Source organism: Symphodus melops, assembly GCF_947650265.1.
Source record: "Symphodus melops genome assembly, chromosome: 7".
In the NCBI taxonomy this organism is placed as follows: Eukaryota; Metazoa; Chordata; class Actinopteri; order Labriformes; family Labridae; genus Symphodus; species Symphodus melops.
In genome coordinates this window covers 27897990-27917898 of record NC_136697.1, presented here as the reverse complement: position 1 = coordinate 27917898, position 19909 = coordinate 27897990, and the positions used below count along the sequence as shown (strand labels likewise).

At 45.2% G+C, this 19909-nt stretch overlaps 2 protein-coding genes and 1 long non-coding RNA gene across 3 annotated transcripts in view; 1 reads left to right on the top strand and 2 right to left on the bottom strand.

The window, feature by feature from the left end:
* tmem71 (transmembrane protein 71) overlaps positions 1-19270 on the bottom strand; it is a 42930-nt gene extending 23660 nt beyond the window's left edge. Inside the window, exon 1 of the mRNA XM_079347318.1 lies at positions 19260-19270. The gene's annotated coding sequence lies outside the window, so the exon portion shown is untranslated. The remainder of the gene's footprint in view (positions 1-19259) is intronic.
* Positions 5915-7579, bottom strand: LOC306826304 (tripartite motif-containing protein 16-like protein; the record flags this gene model as incomplete). The annotated part of the gene is made up of 1 exon (XM_079347504.1): positions 5915-7579. Exon 1 carries the CDS (start codon positions 7532-7534, stop codon positions 5915-5917), a length of 1620 nt encoding a protein of 539 aa, XP_079203630.1. The 5' UTR covers positions 7535-7579.
* Positions 17388-17844, top strand: LOC306826173. Its single transcript, XR_013779384.1, has 2 exons — positions 17388-17645; positions 17698-17844. It is a non-coding gene; the product is annotated as an uncharacterized lncRNA (long non-coding RNA).
* Positions 19271-19909: the final 639 nt, after the last annotated feature.

The following is a 19909-nucleotide window of genomic DNA, read 5'->3' as shown; positions in this document are numbered from 1 at the left end:
CAAAGGTCAGATGACACGACCACAAAGTCTATCATCGACCTCCGGCCTAGGGAGTCCTGGTGCCACGTGCACTTATGGACATCCCTGTGCTCGAACATGGTGTTTGTTATGGACAAACTTTGACTAGCACAGAAGTCCAATAACAGAACACCACTCTGGTTCAGATCTGGGAGGCCGTTCCTCCCAATCACCCCACTCTAGATCTCACTGTCGTTGCCCACGTGAGCATTGAAGTCCCCCAGTAGAACAATGCAGTCCCCAGTCGGAGCACTGTCCAGCACCCCTCCCAGGGACTCCAAGAAGGCCGGGTACTCCACACTGCCGTTCGGGCCGTAGGCCGAGACGACAGTTAGAGACCTGTCCCCTACCTGAAGGCGTAGGGACACGACGCTCTCGTTCACCGGGGTGAACTCCAAAACCTGGCGGCTGAGCTGTGGGGCTATGAGCAAGCCCACACCAGCCCGCCGCCTCTCACCGCGGGCAACTCCAGAGAAGTAGAGAGTCCAGCCCCTCTCGAGGAGCTGGGTTCCAGAGCCCAAGCAGTGCGTGGAGGTGAGCCCGACTATATCTAGCCGGTACCTCTCAACCTCCTGCACAAGCTCAGGCTCCTTCCCCCCAGTGAGGTGACGTTCCACGTCCCAAACACCAGAAGCTGCGTCCGGGGATCGGGTCGCCGCGGCCCCCGCCGTCGACTGCCGCCCGATCCACTTTGCACCCGACCCCTACGGCTTCCTCTGCGGGTGGTGAGTCCACAGGAGGACGGGCCCGCGTCATCCTTTCGGGCTGAGCACGGCCGGGCCTCACGGCCACCAGGCGCTCTCCTGCGGGCCCCAACCCCAGGCCTGGCTCCAGGGTGGGGCCCCGGCTCCGCAATGCGGCGACGTCACGGTCCTTCATTTTATATCCATCATAGGGGTTTTATGAACTGCTTTTGGTCTGACCCGTCACCTAGGACTTGTTTGCCTTGGGTGACCCTGCTGGGGGCTCAAAGCCCCCGACAACATAGCTCCTATGGTCATTCGGGTGCTCAAACTCCCCCACCACGATAAGGTAGCAGTTCAGGGGGAGGATATAATATACTATACCTATTAATTTACATAATGATTAGAGTATTTATATCCGTTACAATTGGTTATGTTTGATTTGACATTTGAATGGAGACAAGTTGAATAGATTTTAACTGAAGTTAGACAATAGTAACTAATGCAGGAGTTTCTGATATCAACCCAGCTTTAATTATTAGCTAATGAAATTAGTTATCAGTTACACTTAGCTGAAAAAGGGTAACATGTTACACACTTGAAGAAATGTTTATTGCAGAGCCCATGATCTGCAAATGCACACAAATAGAAAAGCACATTGATGCACATCATCTTTTAACAGCACATTGAGCTACAATGTGACTGTACTGTTCTTCCATGCTGAATGACTCACCTACTGTATAGTACGACACGCCATCTTGTGGTGAAAGTAGGTAATAACACCCAAGCTACCCAAACAGTGCTTTCTGACCCTTCACAAGTCCATTACAGAGCAGACACTGCACCTCCACAACCCAATACATTCAAATGGCCCCAATTCATCTTTAAGAAAATGTCAGACTTGGAGTTGATCTCAGAGTTGAAGTCATTTCTTAATGAGTCACTGAAACAAATGTTTGTCTGCTTGAGCAGGTAAGCTGTCAGCTAAGCAACAGTCCAGCATTGTTATGATACCAAGACTAAAAAGCGCATTGCTGGTGTGTTCTGATTAAAAAGGAAGCAAACCATAATCCTTCCTGGAAACATGAAGCCTAACCTAATGGTCATAACTACAGACAACCCCACCCATTACAACTGCAGAACATGAACCTCAGGGATTGTTCAACCCATCCATCCATCCATCCATTTTCTGCCTCTTATCCGGGGCCGGGTCGCGGGGGCAGCAGTCTAAGCAGAGACACCCAGACTTCCCTCACCCCAGACACCTCCTCCAGCTCTTCCTGTGGGACCCCGAGGCGTTCCCAAGCCAGCCGAGAGACATAGTCTCTCCAGCGTGTCCTGGGTCTACCCCGAGGCCTCCTCCCGGAGGGACATACCCGGAACACCTCCCTAGGGAGGCGTCCAGGGGGCATCCGGACCAGATGCCCGAACCACCTCAACTGACTCCTCTCGATGTGAAGGAGTAACGGCTCTACTCCGAGCTCCTCCCTGGTGACCGAGCTCCTCGCCCTATCTCTAAGGGAGCGCCCAGCCACCCTACGGAGGAAGCCCATTTCGGCCACTTGTATCAGAGATCTCGTTCTATCGGTCATGACCCAGAGCTCATGACCATAGGTGAGGGTAGGAACAAAGATCGACCGGTAAATCGAGAGCTTCGCCTTTCGGCTTAGCTGCTTCTTCACCACGATGGACCGATACAGCGACCGCATGACTGCAGACGCCGCACCGATCCGTCTGTCGACCTCACGCTCCATCTTCCCCCCACTCGTGAACAAGATCCCGAGATACTTAAACTCCTCCACCTGGGGCAAGGACTCCCCACCGACCCGAAGAGGGCAAACCACCTTTTTCCGGTTGAGAACCATGGCCTCAGATTTAGAGGTGCTGACCCTCATCCCAGCCGCCTCACACTCGGTAGCGAACCACCCCAGTGCGCGCTGGAGGTCCGGGTTCAATGGAGCCAACAAGACCACATTATTTGCAAAAAGCAGAGACGAGATCCTGTGGTCCCCGAACTGCAGTTTGGTTGGGTAAACTCCCATGAACCCTCGAGCACCCGCTGAAGAGTGTAGAGCTGGTCCAGTGTTCCATGGCCAGGACGAAAACCGCATTGTTCCTCTTGAATCCGAGGTTCGACAAACAGCCGGATCCTCCTCTCCAGTACCCTGGAATAGACTTTCCCATGGGATTGTTCAACCCAGTCCTACTAATCAAGTAAAGAAGTAGACAAGAAAAGAGATCACAAAACTGAACAAAGGATTTCAAAAAGGAAGGACTGACTGTTTTGTCTTCTTCATACTTTACTGTATGAAAGTATGAATAATACTTAAAGAGCATATTGCAGGTTAAAGACAAAACTTAACTAATCATAGGAAAATACGTTAACAATACTGTTTTTAAAGAAATTCTGAAATTAATAACCCACAGGGTCTCCTGGAGACGTTTTAGTCTTTGCGTTTTACTTCCGCATTCGGCTGTGACGTAACATAAGGGAGTCCCGCTGAATCCCCGTCTGTTTAACATAGAAAAGCATGGATCCGAGTGTCACTCCCGTCAATAAAGAGGGAGAAAATATGTATTCCTTTACATATAATGGTGTGCTGGCTTATTATTCTGAACCTGTTAGATGTGATAGAGAGCAGAAACAGGCAGGATTAGAGGAATAACGGCCTCAGGAGAGAAGCTGTGGTGTGAGGAGAGACCCGGAGCAGGCGTCCTGCTGAGTGACAGGTGTCAGCTCGCCATATATGGGCGAGTGCTGTGTTCACATCAGCATATGTAAAGTTTATAATCACATTCAATCCATTAAAAAACTATTTGTAGAAGGTGCAAGTGCCGATCATTCACCTTTACATTGTATGGGAGTTGCTCGTAAAAACGGCCAATCTGTACAACGTATTACAGTGCCGCGCTGTGCGTGCGTGCGCGCGAGAGAGACAGACATAGAACCCGATTACACAGCCTGTACAAATGCAGCACTATGTCTTTATTGTTTATTCCTTATGCAGCCCAGTGCTCACGTTGTTATAGAAAATACAGTGTATGGTGCAGGATTCTCCTGACGTGAGTTCACAGCGCACGTCCACTGAACGTAATCCACACAAATGTGCACAACAGCGCACACACTCCACACTTTAATGTGTGCTTTTGCACATATATTAGGCTACTACAAAAAGTTTAAAGTTTTTATGGGATAGAGGACCGACAGACGTAAAGCTTGTGTTTCTGTTTGTTTCCAAACCGCGCGTTCCGTCTTTCCCCACTGCGCGCACACACGCGCACGCTCTGTTGCAACAGAGTTGGATTTATAATAAATCGTATGATTACATATATTAATACAGACTGTCCGGTGTCTATTACGCGCAATATAATATATAGAGAATATAACCGAGGATTCCAGCAGATCAAATAATTAAACGCTTGTCTGCGTATATAATATTTGATGTTAAACAGCCAGAGATTTAAATCATTAATAAGGAAACGCTTTTGTGTCTGATGCCGAAATATTCAATGTGTCTGTTCGATCGTTTCTGAGGTTGTGGTAATAATTCACCAAAACACACTATGAATAATCAAGCCACTTACACTGTGCACCTGAATGTGCGCCGCTCAAATTACAAACTATGGCAGGGAGGCATCCTGTCTATTCTCACTCACTACCACGTATCATTACACCTCTTTAATCATGTTTTAGCCTGTTTTTTGTGCTTTAATTCTTTTGTGCTGCCTTCTAAATGTTTGTTTGTAAAGTGTTTCATGCTCTCGGTGCAAGACAAGTTCCCCCAGGGGCAATAAAGGCTTCATTGATTCATTCATACACATACGCATAAAGCCGATCAAAGCACAGTAACAGAACGCGACTCCCTCATGTTACGTCATATGACGCGTTGTTGAAAAAAAAGCAGTTCTAAACAGCTACGCTAAAAACAGCCACTTTCTCCTCTAAATTAGAGCACTTATGTTTTGAAGAATATACAGAAAATTGATGTACTTATTCTACAGCCCTTATCTGACAACATGAAGTGTTAATCTCAACTTTTTTTTAACCTGCAATATGCTCTTTAAAGTGAAACTGTTGAGAGTAAAGTGTCCTCTCTTTAAGTCCAAATAATTTCACTGCATATATTACCTCTATAAATGACTGATATCTCTTCCCCCACAGTGAACTCTGATCCATCCAGATCATTCACAACACGCATTCCATGTTTTCTTCAATACTTTTACTTGATGTATTTTTAAGGTCAAATATTCAATTTGCTCCCAAATGAGACATACAGACAGAAATGTGTGTTTTGAATGTCTGGCTGAACTTGAAGAGGCCTGAAGATTACAGAGGACGCTGGACAACTCAACTCCTATTCCATGGATTTATTTACACAGTAGTCAAAGTGAATCATCAGGAGCAGTATGCTGTAACCCTTAAACAATAAAAAGATAACATGTTCATCAGTGAGTCTTATAAACAGAAATACAAACTGTTCTTCATTTTACTCGAGAGCTTTACATGAACACAATCTAAATCTCTTCATCAACAAATGTATCATTTCAACAAAATCACAATCAGCATTTCATCACTAACCTGCTTTCCATCATTACCAATCGTTTTCAACAGATCACTGAGGTTTCATTTCAGTATTACACACAAATTTAAATTCATGAAGCTGTTTGCCTTTAAATCATTGTAATACTTGTTAGACTTAAAAAGCCGACCTCAAATTCATCCAAGTGACTAAACCAAAGTGACATAGTTAGATAACACAGGATTTATTAAAAACATTTAAAGAAGTGGAATGCATCTAAACTTAGTAGAAATATTATCAAATTAATATTTCCCACGAACAAGATATGTGTAAATAAAAGAGCATGAAGCACGCAAACAGCTTCCTAAAACTCTTTATTTAACTATTACGCTGTTTGAACTGATCTCAACAAAGTAGCACGCTGTGCAGTCAATTTAATCCCCTGACACACCGAGAAGATGGCAAGAAACTAGTGGAGACGGAGCTATTTCACCCTGAAATGCAAAAAGTTTCGCCACCTTAAGACAATGACCTTAAAACAGCACAACAGATATTTAGACGTCAAAGTACCGCGCCTAATGTGATCTGTGTGCAGTGAGGGACCACGATGAGTTCTCAGATACAAACTTGAAGACTAAACAAGTGTAAGAGATTAAACAGACTTAAAGCCTCTGTCCCTGAAATGACTTCTGTCTATTTCAGTTTACACAACTCAGCAGAGTCTCCATCATCATAACATAGCCTGAGTCCAGCATGTAGAGGCTGAGTGAATGGGGTCTGGACTCTGTGGAGGAGAGTCATGGTTTTAGAGATGCTGTAGAAGGACAGAATACCTGCTCTGTGATCCAGGTACACTCCTACTCTGGAGGACAGAGGACCTGAGAGAGGAGTCCTGACGTTGTTGTACCAAAAGTCATAACTGTTGTCTTTGTGGAATAAAGCCCAAGATTTGTCATTTAATCCAAACACACATTCATCTGCTCTCCCTGCTCTGCTGATATTCTTGTATGTGACTGCTACACAAACTCCTTCTCCTGTCCTCTCCACCTCCCAGTAACAACGTCCAGTCAGACTCTCTTTACTCAGGACCTGAGACCATCCAGTGAATCTGTCTGGGTGACTAGAATAAGACTGATGTTCTCTCACTCGTGTTACTTTTCTGTTCCTATCAGATAATAACAGCTGTGTGTTTGCTGTGTTTGGATCCAGTGTGATGTCACATGAATATCTTAAGAACTCAGCTCTGGTCTTGGGCTCTGGTTCTGGTTCTGGGTCTGGTTCTGGTTCTGACAGTAAAACATCCACTTGAGTCATTGTCTGTGAGATTGTCCATTTGTCTGTCAGGACGTCCTGTAGTTGATCTCTGACTTCTGACACAGCTGCTGTCACGTCCTCAAAGTACCTCAGAGGATGGATCTTGATGCTGGATGAGTGTGTAGATTCACTGAGTGCCGACAGTGAGGGGTAGTCCTGTAGAAACTGGATGTGGTCCTGTGTGTGTGAGAGCTTCTCCAGTTCAGCGTCTTTCCTCTTCAGCTCAGTGATCTCCTGCTCCAGCTTCTCCTGACGCTCTCTGACTCGACTCACTTCAGTTTGCTGCTGGGATCTGACCTGCTGCGTCACATCAGACCGTCTTTTCTCCATGAGACGGATCAGCTCAGTGAACATCTTCTCACTGTTCCTCACTGTTTTATCAGCAGAGCCATTGATAGCCTCCACCTCCTGTTGGAGCAGCTTCACATCTTTCTCTCCGTCCTGGATTCTCTGCTGGATGTTTTGTCGACTCACCTCGAGCTCTCTCTGCTTCTCGCTCCTTTCTTGTTCAACTGAGACTGTGTCGTGACCTTTGTGTTCGTCCAGTAAACAGAGGAGACAGATAGACTGCTGATCAGTGCGACAATATACTTTTATTTCTTCATTATGACGAGAGCAGACGTTCTCCTGGAGCTTCTTGGAGGGCTCCACCAGTATGTGATGAACATAATAAGCGATGACTGGGATGATCAAAAATGCTGTAATTAAAGAAATATAATTATGATGATCAACAGGAGCAGCTTGGAGTCCAGTCTTCTTCAGCTCCTCCACTAAATCTGCTAACATGGTGTTTGTCCTCAGGTCAGGCCTCTGTGTAAATTCCTCTCTGCACTGAGGACAGCTGTAGATTGTTTTCTCATTCTCTGTATCCCAGTAACTTTTAATACACTTCATGCAGTAGCTATGTCCACAGACTGTAGTCACAGGATCCTTTAGTAGTTCCAGACAGATGGAACAGCAGAATTTCTCTCTGTCCAGCTGAACTCCTTTCTGAGCCATTTCTCCTCTCAGTAACGACTGCTCGAGCTTCGCTTCCTCAGAACTGAGACTAGTGTCACATGTGATCTACAAACTATGCGTCTGTGCAGAGAATGTGCAGCTCAGGATGGTTACACCCATCTCGAAAATGTAGATCTAAAGGGGAGGGAACCTGGAAGAACCCATATGACACAGGCTTTATTTGAGAGCAGGAAGTGGGAGGGGCGATCGAAGTATGTGCCACTCCAGGAAGAGGAGCAGCGCTGGTAAATTCAACTTTATTTCCTCAAAGAAGTCTGGGTTTAAAATCTGCACCATGCTCCACTTTTTTGTCCATGGCTTCATATTTCTCTGCCTCTTCTCCCTGATGATACATCTTTTATTATTACCATTATTATTATGACTGTTAACCTGCTGTTTACATAACTCACTGCTTCTAAACACATACAGTATGTCACTTTAAACCTTCACTGGTAACTTTAACCTGCCACTTATTGCACATTTCTTCATTGTCCTGTTGAGCTCACCCCTTTATGTATCGTCCTCTGTGTATATCCTGTTCTACTATTTTTGGAATTGCATTTGTTTCTATGTTATTCTATTCTGTACTGCTGCTGCAATGCCAGAATTTCCCCATTGGGCATCAATAAAGTTCTTTCTTTTCTTTTTTCAATTCAAGGTTCTTTATTGTCAAATATGCTCCATGTTAAACATACAGCACAGATGAAATTGCAATCCCCCCCCCCCCCAGTGCAAACCTGCAGTGCATAAAAAGAGCACTAAAAAAAAAAAAAAAAAAACTAGAAATACTATACAACAAATAACTTAACTAAAGACATTTGGACAACAGATGACGAACAACAGACAATCGACAGACAAGGGCACTTGTGAGTATTTCACTAGGAGGTAGTATGTGGATAAATTACTATGAGGTAGAATGTAGATAAATTAAAGTATTAACAATATAAACAGAGTGCAGATTAAGTTACAAAGTTAAAAAGTGAGGTAGTGTCCAAATAGTGCAAATAGCATAATCAATACAATAAACAGTACAATAAATGGCTGTGCAGAGTTTTTAGGGTGCGTGAATTAGTGGAGCACGCGGGGGGTGGAGGAGGGTGAGGGGGGTGATGCCAGGTCCTGTAGGGGCAGACTGTGGCAGGATGCAGGGGGGGGGATGGAGGGTAGAGGGGTGAAGGAGGGCAGAGAACTGAGGGCCGAGGGGGGCAGGAGGCGGAGGGGGAATGGAGGCAGGGGGGGGGGGAAAGGGGATGAGTGGGCGAGTGAGGGGGAGAGCAGGGAGGGAGTTGAGTCTCCTGACAGCCTGGTGGAATAAACTGTTCTTGAGCCTGCTCGTTCGAGCACGGAGACTCTGCAGTCTCCTCCCAGATGGCAGCAGGCTGAAGAGGCTGTAGGACGGGTGGGTGGGGTCACCTGCAATCCTGGTGGCTTTGCGGGTGAGACGTGAGTTGTAAATGTCCAGAATGGGGGGAAGAGAGACACCAATGATCTTCTCGGCTACTCTCATGATGCGCTGCAGAGACTTACGGCAGGACACGGTGCAGGCGCCATACCACACGGTGATGCAGCTGGACAGGATGCTCTCAATGGTGCCTCTGTAGAATGTGTGCATGATGGAGGATGGGGCTCTTGCTCTCCTCAGTTTCTTATCTCTTAAGATTGATTTTCTCCCTATGTTCTTGCTTTGAGACATCAATGCAGTTTGACATGACATTTATTATGAAATATTCCAACTTATCTGACTAAATCAGGTGAAATTTTGAGAATTTTGTTATAAAAAGATAGCAAGTTGTAAGTGTGAGATAAAAGCTCAAATTGTCGGACAAATAACAGTTACAACGGGTACAAGATCAAAAGTCACAATAATGAGAGAGTACACAATAAATTGGTTTAAAAACAAGAAATAATAGACTTAGACTGAACTTTATTGATCCTTTTGGGATGACTCCCTCAAGGAAATTTAGGTTCCAGCAGCATATACAATAAAAATAAGAATGTAGCAGGTAACAAAACAAAAAGTAACAATGTAAAGAGTAATATAGCATAAATAATAGAACACTCTTCCGTTGGAAAGAATATACAAAAAATATGCATGGAGGAAGCAAAATATACAAAAAAGGCAATGATTATTGTTGCAATTATTGCACTTTGTTGAGATTATTATTGCACATATAAGTGAAAGTGTCCGTGTGTTATTGCACAGTGAGGGTAGAAGGAAAGACGCTCCAACTCCTACCCCTCTGTCCCGTGTGCTCTAGTCCTCCTCCCCCCAAGTGAGGAGTTGTAGAGCGTGATGGCATGATGGACAAAGGAGTTTTTGAGTCTGTTGGTTCTGCACTTGGGAAGGAGCAGTCTCTCACTGAACCGGCTCCTCTGGTTACTGATGACAGTGTGCAGAGGGTGGCTGGCATTGTCCATAATATCCAGCAGTTTGTCCAGTGTCCTCTTCTCTGCCACCGTCACCAGAGAGTCCAGCTTCATGCCGACCACAGAGCCGGCCCGCCTGATCAGTTTGTCCAGTCTGGATGTGTGCTGTTTGGATATGCTGCCCCCCCAGCATACCACGGTGTAAAAAAGCACGCTGGAAACCACGGACTGGTAAAACATCCCCAGCAACTGGCTGCAGATGTTAAAGGACCGCAGTCTCCTTAGGAAGTACATCCTGCTTTGTGTCTTCCCGTACAGGTGGTTGGTGTGTGTTGTCCAGTCCAGTTTATTGTCTAGACACAGCCCGAGGTATTTGTAGGAGTCCACGGCCTCCACTTCAGCTCCCTCTAACAGAAGAGGTTGCATCCTCTGTCTGGACCTCCCAAAGTCAATGACCAGCTCCTTGGTCTTAGAGGTGTTGAGCTGTAGCTGGTTCGTGTGGCACCATGCAGCAAAGTCCCCCACCAGTGTCCGGTACTCCTCCTCCCTGCCATCCCTGATACACCCGACAATGGCTGTGTCGTCAGCGTACTTCTGTATGTGACACAGCTCGGAGTTGTAGCAGAAGTCCGAGGTGTACAGGGTGAAGAGAACAGGGGCCAGCACTGTGCCCTGGGGGGCTCCAGTGCTGCTGACCACAGTGTCAGACATGATGTCCATCAGCCTGATGTACTGAGGCCTGCCCGTGAGGTAGTCAGAGATCCAATTCACTAGGTGGGGGTCCACTCCCATCCCACTGTCCCATCTTATCTCTTAAGATTGATTTTCTCCCTATGTTCTTGCTTTGAGACATCAATGCAGTTTGACATGACATTTATTATGAAATATTCAAACTTATCTTACTAAACCAGGTGAGAATTTTGAGAATTTTGTTATGAAAAGATAGCAAGTTGTAAGTGTGAGATAAAAGCCCAAATTGTGGGAAAAATAACCGTTATGAGAGGAATTTGGAGGTACAAGATCAAAAGTCACAATAATGAGAGAGTACACAATAAATTGGTTTAAAAACAAGAAATAATGGGATAATAAGTCCATTTTACATTATATAAGGTTATAATTACTTCATAAAAAAGTTATGAGTTTAAGTTCATAATTATGAGATATTTAATCACAGTTTTATGTTAAAAACTGGAAAATTAAGAAAGTAGCCTCTGTCTTTGTGTGAAAAGTCTAAACGAGACAAAAGATCAAATTGAGATAAAAAGTTAAAAAATAAGAGAAAATAAGTCATTGATATGAGATTAATTGTTTAAATTGTGAGATCATAATTAATCAATCAATCTTTATTTATATAGTGTCAATTCATAACAGGCGTTATCTCGAGACACTTTACAAAAGCAGGTAAAGGACCTTACTGTTTGTCTGTTAACATTAACAAAAGAGCAGGTAACAAGACCATGCTCATTGTTATGTTTACATAAAGCAGGTAAAGAACCTTACTGATGGCTATATTACAAGAGCCCAGATTAACCCGTCATAGTGTGGCAAGAAAAAACTTCCTTTTAACAGGCAGAAATCTTCAGCAGACCCGGGCTCATGACGGAACAGCAATCTGCTAAACTGTGCTGGGCTTGAAAATGGGACAAGATGCAGAAAGAAGAATAGGATAGGATAGGTTGGGGGGGGGGGGGGGGGGGGTTGTTTGGGCAGGCCATCCTCACCAACAGTCCCAAGGAACCTAAGAGAGCTCAGGAGCTCCCAGAAAAAGGAGAGGTTAGAATATAAAGATAGTGACAAGCAGTAATAAGATATGAAAGCTGGGAGAGAAAGAGGGAGAGAGAGAGATAAGAGATCCTGGTGCCAGTTCCCCCGGTAGTCTAGGCCTATAGCAGCATAACTATGAGCTGGTCCTAAGCCAGCCCTAACTATAAGATTTATCAAAAAGAAAAGTTTTAAGTCTATTCTTAAAAGTACCTAGTGTGTCTGCCTCCTGGACCCCGACTGGTAGACGATTCCAAAGGAGCGGTGCCTGATAACTAAAGGCTCTACCTCCCATAGTACTTTTAGAGACTATAGGCACCACGAGCAGGCCTGCATTCTGGGAACGTAATGTTCTTGTCGGATCGTACGGTACAATTAACTCTTTAAGATAGGATGGTGCCTGACCGTTTAGAGCTTTGTAGGTGAGCAGAAGGATTTTAAATTCTATTCTAGATTTTATAGGGAGCCGATGGAGAGAAGCCAGTACAGGAGTCATGTGGTCCCTTTTCCTAGTTCTAGTCAGAACACGAGCTGCAGCGTTTTGGACGAGTTGGAGGGTCTTTAGAGATTTACCATAGCACCCTGCTAAAATAGAATTACAGTAATCCAACCTGGAGGTAACAAATGCATGAACTAATTTTTCAGCATAATTTTGTGACAGGATCTGTCTGATCTTAGAGATATTACCAAGGTGAAAATAAGCTGTCCTTGAAATGTGTTTAATGTAGGAATCAAAGGACATATCCTGATCAAACAGAACTCCTAGGTTCCTAACAGTGGTACTAGAGGCTACACTAATACTACTAAGGGCCGTCATATTGGCAGAGAAAGTCTCTCTAAGGTTCTTAGGTCCAATCACTATAACTTCAGTCTTGTCTGAGTTGAGCAGTAAGAAGTTTCTGGTCATCCAGGTCCTGATGTCCTTGAGGCAGGCTTCTAGTTTATGAAGCTGGTTGGTGTCTTCTGGCTTCATTGCTATGTAGAGCTGAGTATCGTCTGCATAGCAATGAAAGTTTATGGAGTGTTTTCTCATAATACTACCTAGAGGAAGCAAATATAATGTAAATAGAATCGGACCAAGCACTGATCCTTGAGGCACTCCATGGCTAACTTTGGTGTACAAAGACGACTCATCATGAACATGCACAAACTGAGATCTGTCTGATAAATAGGATCTAAACCAACTTAAAGCAGTCCCTGTAACTCCAAGCAATTGTTCTAGTCCCTGTAACAGAATCTGATGGTCAATTGTGTGCCATAGTGGCGCAAAATACCGTTCTTCTAAAATCGGTCAAAGTTGTGACCCTGATTCTGATTGATAGATAGATAGATAGATAGATAGATAGATAGATAGATAGATAGATAGATACTTTATTGATCCCGAGCGAAATTGAAGCTGTTTCTTGCTGTTTGTTACCATTATAGACGCAGTTCAGATTGTTTTGTTGTTTAAGATGCTTAAAAAAGATCGCTAATCGCGCTAGCCGCGTGCTAGTCGTTAGCATTTAAATGTGAATTTGTTTTTATTTAGCTCAGCTAGGCTAGTCACTAATGTAGCAGATCTTTGATCGTATTAACACAGCTAAAAGTGCCTTCATGATATATTCTGTTATCCTTTATATTCTGTCTTATTGGATTATAACTGTTTTCCTTTTTTTTGTTTCTTTAACTTATAACTGTTATCAAGTTATATTCTGTTTTATTGACTTAGAAGTCATCAGATTGAGTGTTTATCCTCTTGTTTATCTATGTAAGATGAGGGTGATTTAGTTAACTTAATTGCCAATATAAATATTTGATATGAGGAACGGAAGTTCATCTTAACTGGTTAAATTATTTAATATAATATGTTATGTTTAAAATGTTATTAAGGTACATAAATAGATTTAAAAGGTTAAAGAACATATCTGGTTTCAGAAATCTCAGGGTTTTATTTCTATCCTGTGAGATAGAAGTACATGATTGATAGATAGTTCATTGGAATTGACTTATCTCATGGGATGTGATGTATACCTATTAATTTACATAATGATTAGAGTATTTATATCCGTTACACTTGGTTATGTTTGATTTGACATTTGAATGGAGACAAGTTGAATAGATTTTAACTGAAGTTAGACAATAGTAACTAATGCAGGAGTTTCTGATATCAACCCAGCTTTAATTATTAGCTAATGAAATTAGTTATCAGTTACACTTAGCTGAAAAAGAGTTTCATGTTACACACTTGAAGAAATGTTTATTGCAGAGCCCATGATCTGCAAATGCACACAAATAGAAAAGCACATTGATGCACATCATCTTTTAACAGCACATTGAACTACAATGTGACTGTACTGTTCTTCAATGCTGAAGGACTCACCTACTTTCTTTCCAAGATGGCGGCGCGGGTGCACGCAGCGGCTCCTCTCTCTTCCGGCAAACCTGCGTTTTTATGTTTTTTAGGTTGTTTATCTGTGTGTAATTGTCTGTCTTCGTCGCGTCCACTAACCCCACTAACCCCAAGGCGCACATTCACCCGTGAGGTTCTGCTTGACATCGGTAAAACCACAAATACGGAGGTTAATGCAGTGCTAGCGGAAGAGCTACGGGACTGCGGTCTGCTCCGGAGGCCTGCTCGATCACTGACCCCCACTACTGCAACCAGCCCACAGTGGAAGCGCCACTGTCGGAATACAAGGAAGCAGAAGAGGGGGAAGCGTGGAGGTATCCGGGCTAGGCTAGAGGCTAGCCCTCACCGGCCGGCTATCCCGACCATCACTCTGGCCAACGTACGCTCGCTGGACAATAAACTAGATTATATTCGCTTGCTCCGGACAACTTCCAGGACTGTGAGTGAGTCTTGTGTTTTTGTTTTTGTGGAAACATGGCTTCATGACAGTGTTCCGGACCATGCTATTCAGCTAGCCGGGCTAACATGCTACCGGGCAGACAGAGAGCTCGTCGAGGGTGGTAAAACTCGCGGCGGGGGTCTGTGTGTTTACATCAGTGATGCCTGGTGCCGTGACGCGGTGGTAGTATGCAAGCACTGCTCACCAGTCGTGGAGTTTATGGTTATTAAATGCCGGCCATTCTACCTGCCGAGGGAATTTAGTGCCATATTGCTGGTAGCAATTTACATCCCTCCTGGCTCCACCAACAACAGGAGTGAGGCTCTGAATTATCTCCACAAACACATCAGTGAGCAGCAGACAGCACACCCTGATGCCTTTCTCATCCTGGCTGGGGACTTCAACCACGCGAGAACCCCAAGAGTGTGCTTCCACAACTTCATGGCCACATCAAGTTTCCCACTAGAGGTAACAATATTCTGGACAATGTTTACACTGTAAACAAAGGGGCCTACAAAGCCCTCCCCCTCCCCCACCTCGGAGCCTCAGACCACACCACTGTTATGCTAATGCCAGCATACAGGCCACTGGTTAAAGTCACCAAACCAGTTAGGAAGCGGGTACGGGTGTGGCCTGAGGGGTCCACAGAAGCACTCCAGGACTGCTTCTCCACCACTGACTGGAACATGTTTAAACAAGCAGCCACCAACAACAACATCACCGACCTCCAGGAGTACACTGAGACCGTCACGTCCTACATGGAAAAGTGCATGGACGATGTCACGGTAACCAAGACCTTCACCATTCGGGCCAATCAGAAGCCATGGCTGACAGGTGAAGTCCACAGGCTCCTGAAGGCCAGGAACACTGCCTTCAGAGCTGGGGACGCGGTGGGCCTAAGGACTGCCAGGGCCAACCTGTCACGAGGCATCAGATTGGCCAGGAGGCAATACTCCAGGAGGATCGCAGACCGGTTCACCGACAGCAGAGACACCAGGAACCTGTGGCGGGGGGTCCAGACCATCACGGACTACAAGCCCCCTCCGCAGACCTGTGACAGCTCCACCTCTCTGCTAAACAACCTCAACAACTTCTTTGCTCGGTTTGAGGCAGACAACAGCACCCCAGCACAGAAGACGCCACCTTCTCCTGGCGACCAGGTACTGACGCTTTCCCGGGATAGCGTGAAGCGATCCCTCAAGAGAACAAATGCACGGAAAGCGCCAGGTCCTGACAACATCCCAGGTCGTGTCCTGAGAGACTGTGCTGAGGAGCTCACAGATGTCCTCACCGACATCTTCAACACGTCACTGAGCCAAGCTGTTGTCCCCACATGCTTCAAAGCCACCACCATCATCCCGGTCCCCAAGAAGTCGTCTCCATCCTGCTACAATGACTACCGCCCGGTCGCACTAACCCCCATCCTCATGAAGTGCTTCGAGCGGCTGGTCATGCAGCACATCAAGTCTGCCCTCCCCTCCACCCTGGACCCCTACCAGTTTGCATATCGGCCTAACCGATCGACTGACGACGCCATCTCCACTGCCCTCCACTCAGCCCTCACCCACCTGGAGACCAAGGACGCCCACGTCAGAATGCTGTTCATCGACTTCAGCTCAGCATTCAACACTATCATCCCGCAGCAGCTCATCCACAAACTGGACAACCTGGGCCTAAGCACCTCCATGTGCAACTGGCTGCTGGACTTCCTGACAGGGAGACCACAGGCAGTCCGGGTCGGCAGCAACACCTCCAGCACCATCATGATGAACACGGGGGCCCCCCAAGGATGCGTGCTGAGCCCCCTCCTCTTCACTCTGCTGACCCATGACTGCACCCCATCTTCCAGCTCCAACCTCTTCGTTAAGTTTGCAGACGACACGACTGTGGTGGGTCTCATCAACAACAACGATGAGTCAATCTACAGGAGTGAGGTGAGCAGACTGGCCTCGTGGTGCAAGGACAATAATCTCCATCTGAACGTGGAGAAGACGAAGGAGATTGTTGTGGACTTCAGGAGAACGCACACCCAGCATGCTCCTCTGACCATCGACGGTGCTGCAGTGGAGAGGGTGAGCAGCACCAAGTTCCTGGGTGTGCACATCTCCGAAGACCTGTCCTGGAGCCTCAACTCTGCATCACTGGCCAAAAAAGCTCACCAGCGCCTTTACTTCCTCCGCAAACTGAAGAGAGCAAGAGCCCCATCCTCCATCCTGCACACGTTCTACAGAGGCACCATTGAGAGCATCATGTCCAGCTGCATCACTGTGTGGTACGGCGCCTGCACCGTGTCCTGCCGTAAGACTCTGCAGCGCATCGTGAGAGTAGCTGAGAAGATCATTGGTGTCTCTCTTCCCCCCCTTCTGGACATTTACAACTCACGTCTCACCCGCAAAGCCACCAGGATTGCAGGTGACCCCACCCACCCGTCCTACAGCCTTTTCAGCCTGCTGCCGTCTGGGAAGAGACTGCGGAGTCTCCGTGCTCGAACCAGCAGGCTCAAGAACAGTTTATTCCACCAGGCTGTCAGGAGACTCAACTCCCTCCCTGCCCTCCCCCCCTTTCGTCCACTCATCCCCTTTCCTGCCCCTGCCCCCATCCCCCCTCAGCCTCCTCCACCCTCTGCCCTCAGTTCTCTACCCTCCTTCATCCCTCTGCCCCCTCTGCCCTCCATCCCCATCACTACCCTCCCTCACCCCTCTGCCCCCCATCCCCCCCCCCCTTCATCCTGCCACAGTCTGCCCCTACAGGACCTGGCATCACCCCCCTCCTCCACCCCCCCGCATGCTCCACTAATTCACGCACCCTAAAAACTCTGCACAGCCGTTATTGAACTGTATTGACTATGCTATTGCACTATTGCACACTACCTCACTTTAACTTTGTATTTTTTAATCTGCACTCTGTCTATATTGTTAATACTGTAATTTATCTACCTCATAGTAATTTGCTATTTGCACTACTGCACACTACCTCACTTTAACTTCGTATTTTAATCTGCACTCTGTTTATACTGTTTATATTGTTAATACTGTAATTTATCTACCTCATAGTAATTTATCCACATTCTACCTCAAAGCGAAACACTCACAAGTGCCTTGTCTGTCGATTGTCTGTTGTTCGTTATTTGTTGTCCAAATGTCTTTAGTGAAGTTATTTGTTGTCTGTTGTCCGTTATTTGTTGTCCAAATGTCTTTAGTTAAGTTATATTGTTGTACAGTATTGCTAGTTTTTCTTTAGTGCTCTTTTTATGCACTGCAGGTTTGCACTGGGGGGGGGGAATGCAATTTCATCTGTGCTGTATGTTTAACATGTGGCATATTTGACAAATAAAGAACCTTGAACCTTGAACCTTGAACCTGTATAGTACGACACACAATCTTGTGGTGAAAGTAGGTAATAACACCCAAGCTACCCAAACAGTGCTTTCTGTCTGTATGTCTCATTTTGGAGCAAATTGAATATTTGACCTTAAAAATACATCAAATAAAAGCATTGAAGAACACAGTGAATGTGTGTTGTGAATGTCTGGCTGAACTTGAAGAGGCCTAAAGATTACAGAGGACGCTGGACAATTCAACTCCTTGTTGCATGGATTTATTTACACAGTAATCAAAGTGAATCATCAGGAGCAGTATGCTGTAACCCTTAAACAATAAAAAGATAACATGTTCTTTAATGAGTCTTATAAACAGAAATACAAACTGTTCATCATTTTACTCGAGAGTTTTACATGAACACAATCTGTGTTCAATCCTTAAAGCCGTGGTAGTCCATTGTTACGATATGCACAACCTCTTTCTATGTAAGAAAAGAATCAATCATGTCCTCAATATTAAGATAAAGTATTCAATTACTCGCTCTTATATCAACAACATTCACTCTGACAAACTAATCTCAGTCAATGTGATCACAGGTTTCTTTACACAAAGTGGAGCAACTAAATTAATCTAATGAAGAGAAGGAGAAGTGGTTTGGATTGTTTAAAATATTTGACCCTTAAATACAAAACATTTCAACTACAAAGATATGACGATGAGTCATTCAAAAAAGAGAAACAGTGTTCAGGTGAACAAACATCATCATGAGCAGAGACAGTCTCCACAGCTAAACAGACACAGGAAGGAGCGCCACCTTAAAAATAACTCAAACACCACAGCAGATATTTAGACGTCAAAGTACCGCCCCTAATGTTTGAGTGACAGGTGATCTGTGTGCAGTAAGGGACAACAATGAGTTCTCAGCAAAAAACATGAAGACTAAATAAGTTTAAGAGATTAAACAGACTTGAAGCCTCTATCCCTGAAATGACTTCTGTCTATTTCAGTTTACACAACTCAGCAGAGTCTCCTATAGAAAAAAACAAGAATTTATAAAGCCTGATTCCAGCATGTAGAGGCTGAGTGAATGTGGTCTGGACTCTCTGGAGGAGAGTCATGGTTTCAGAGATGTTGTAGAAGGACAGAATACCTGCTCTGTGATCCAGGTACACTCCGACTCTGGAGGACCGAGGACCTGAGACAGGAGTGCTGACATTGTTATGCATAAAGTTACAACTGTAGTTGAACCAATATAATCTCCAAGATTTGTCATTATGTCCAAACAAACATTCATCTGACTTCCCTGCTCTGCGGATATTCTTGTATGTGACTGCTACAGAAACTTCTTCTGTCCTCTCCACCTCCCAGTAACAACGTCCAGTCAGACTCTCTTTACTCAGGACCTGACAATAATCAGAGAATCTGTCTGGGTGACTAGAATAAGACTGCAGTTTTCCTTTTAATGTTACTTTTCTGTTCCCATCAGATAATAACAGCAGTTTGTGTGCTGTGTTTGGATCCAGTGTGATGTCACATGAATATTTTAAGAACTCAGCTCTGGTCATGTAATCTGGATCTGACAGTAAAACATCCACTTCAGTCAGTGTCTGTGAGATGTTTGTCCATTTGTCTGTCAGGATGTCCTGTAGTATATCTCTGACTTCTGACACAGCTGCTGTCACGTCCTCAAAGTACCTCAGAGGACGGATCTTGATGCTGGATGAGTGTGTAGATTCACTGAGTGCTGACACTGAGGGGTAGTCCTGTAGAAACTGGATGAAATCTTGTGTGTGTGAGAGCTTCTCCAGTTCAGCGTCTTTCCTCTTCAGCTCAGTGATCTCCTGCTCCAGCTTCTCCTGACGCTCTCTGACTCGACTCACTTCAGTTTGCTGCTGGGATCTGACCTGCTGCTTCACATCAGAGCGTCTTTTCTCCATGAGACGGATCAGCTCAGTGAACATCTTCTCACTGTTCCTCACTGTTTTATCAGCAGAGCCATTGATAGCCTCCTCCTCCTGTTGGAGCAGCTTCACATCTTTCTCTCTGCCCTGGATTCTCTGCTGGATGTTTTGTCGACTCACCTCGAGCTCTCTCTG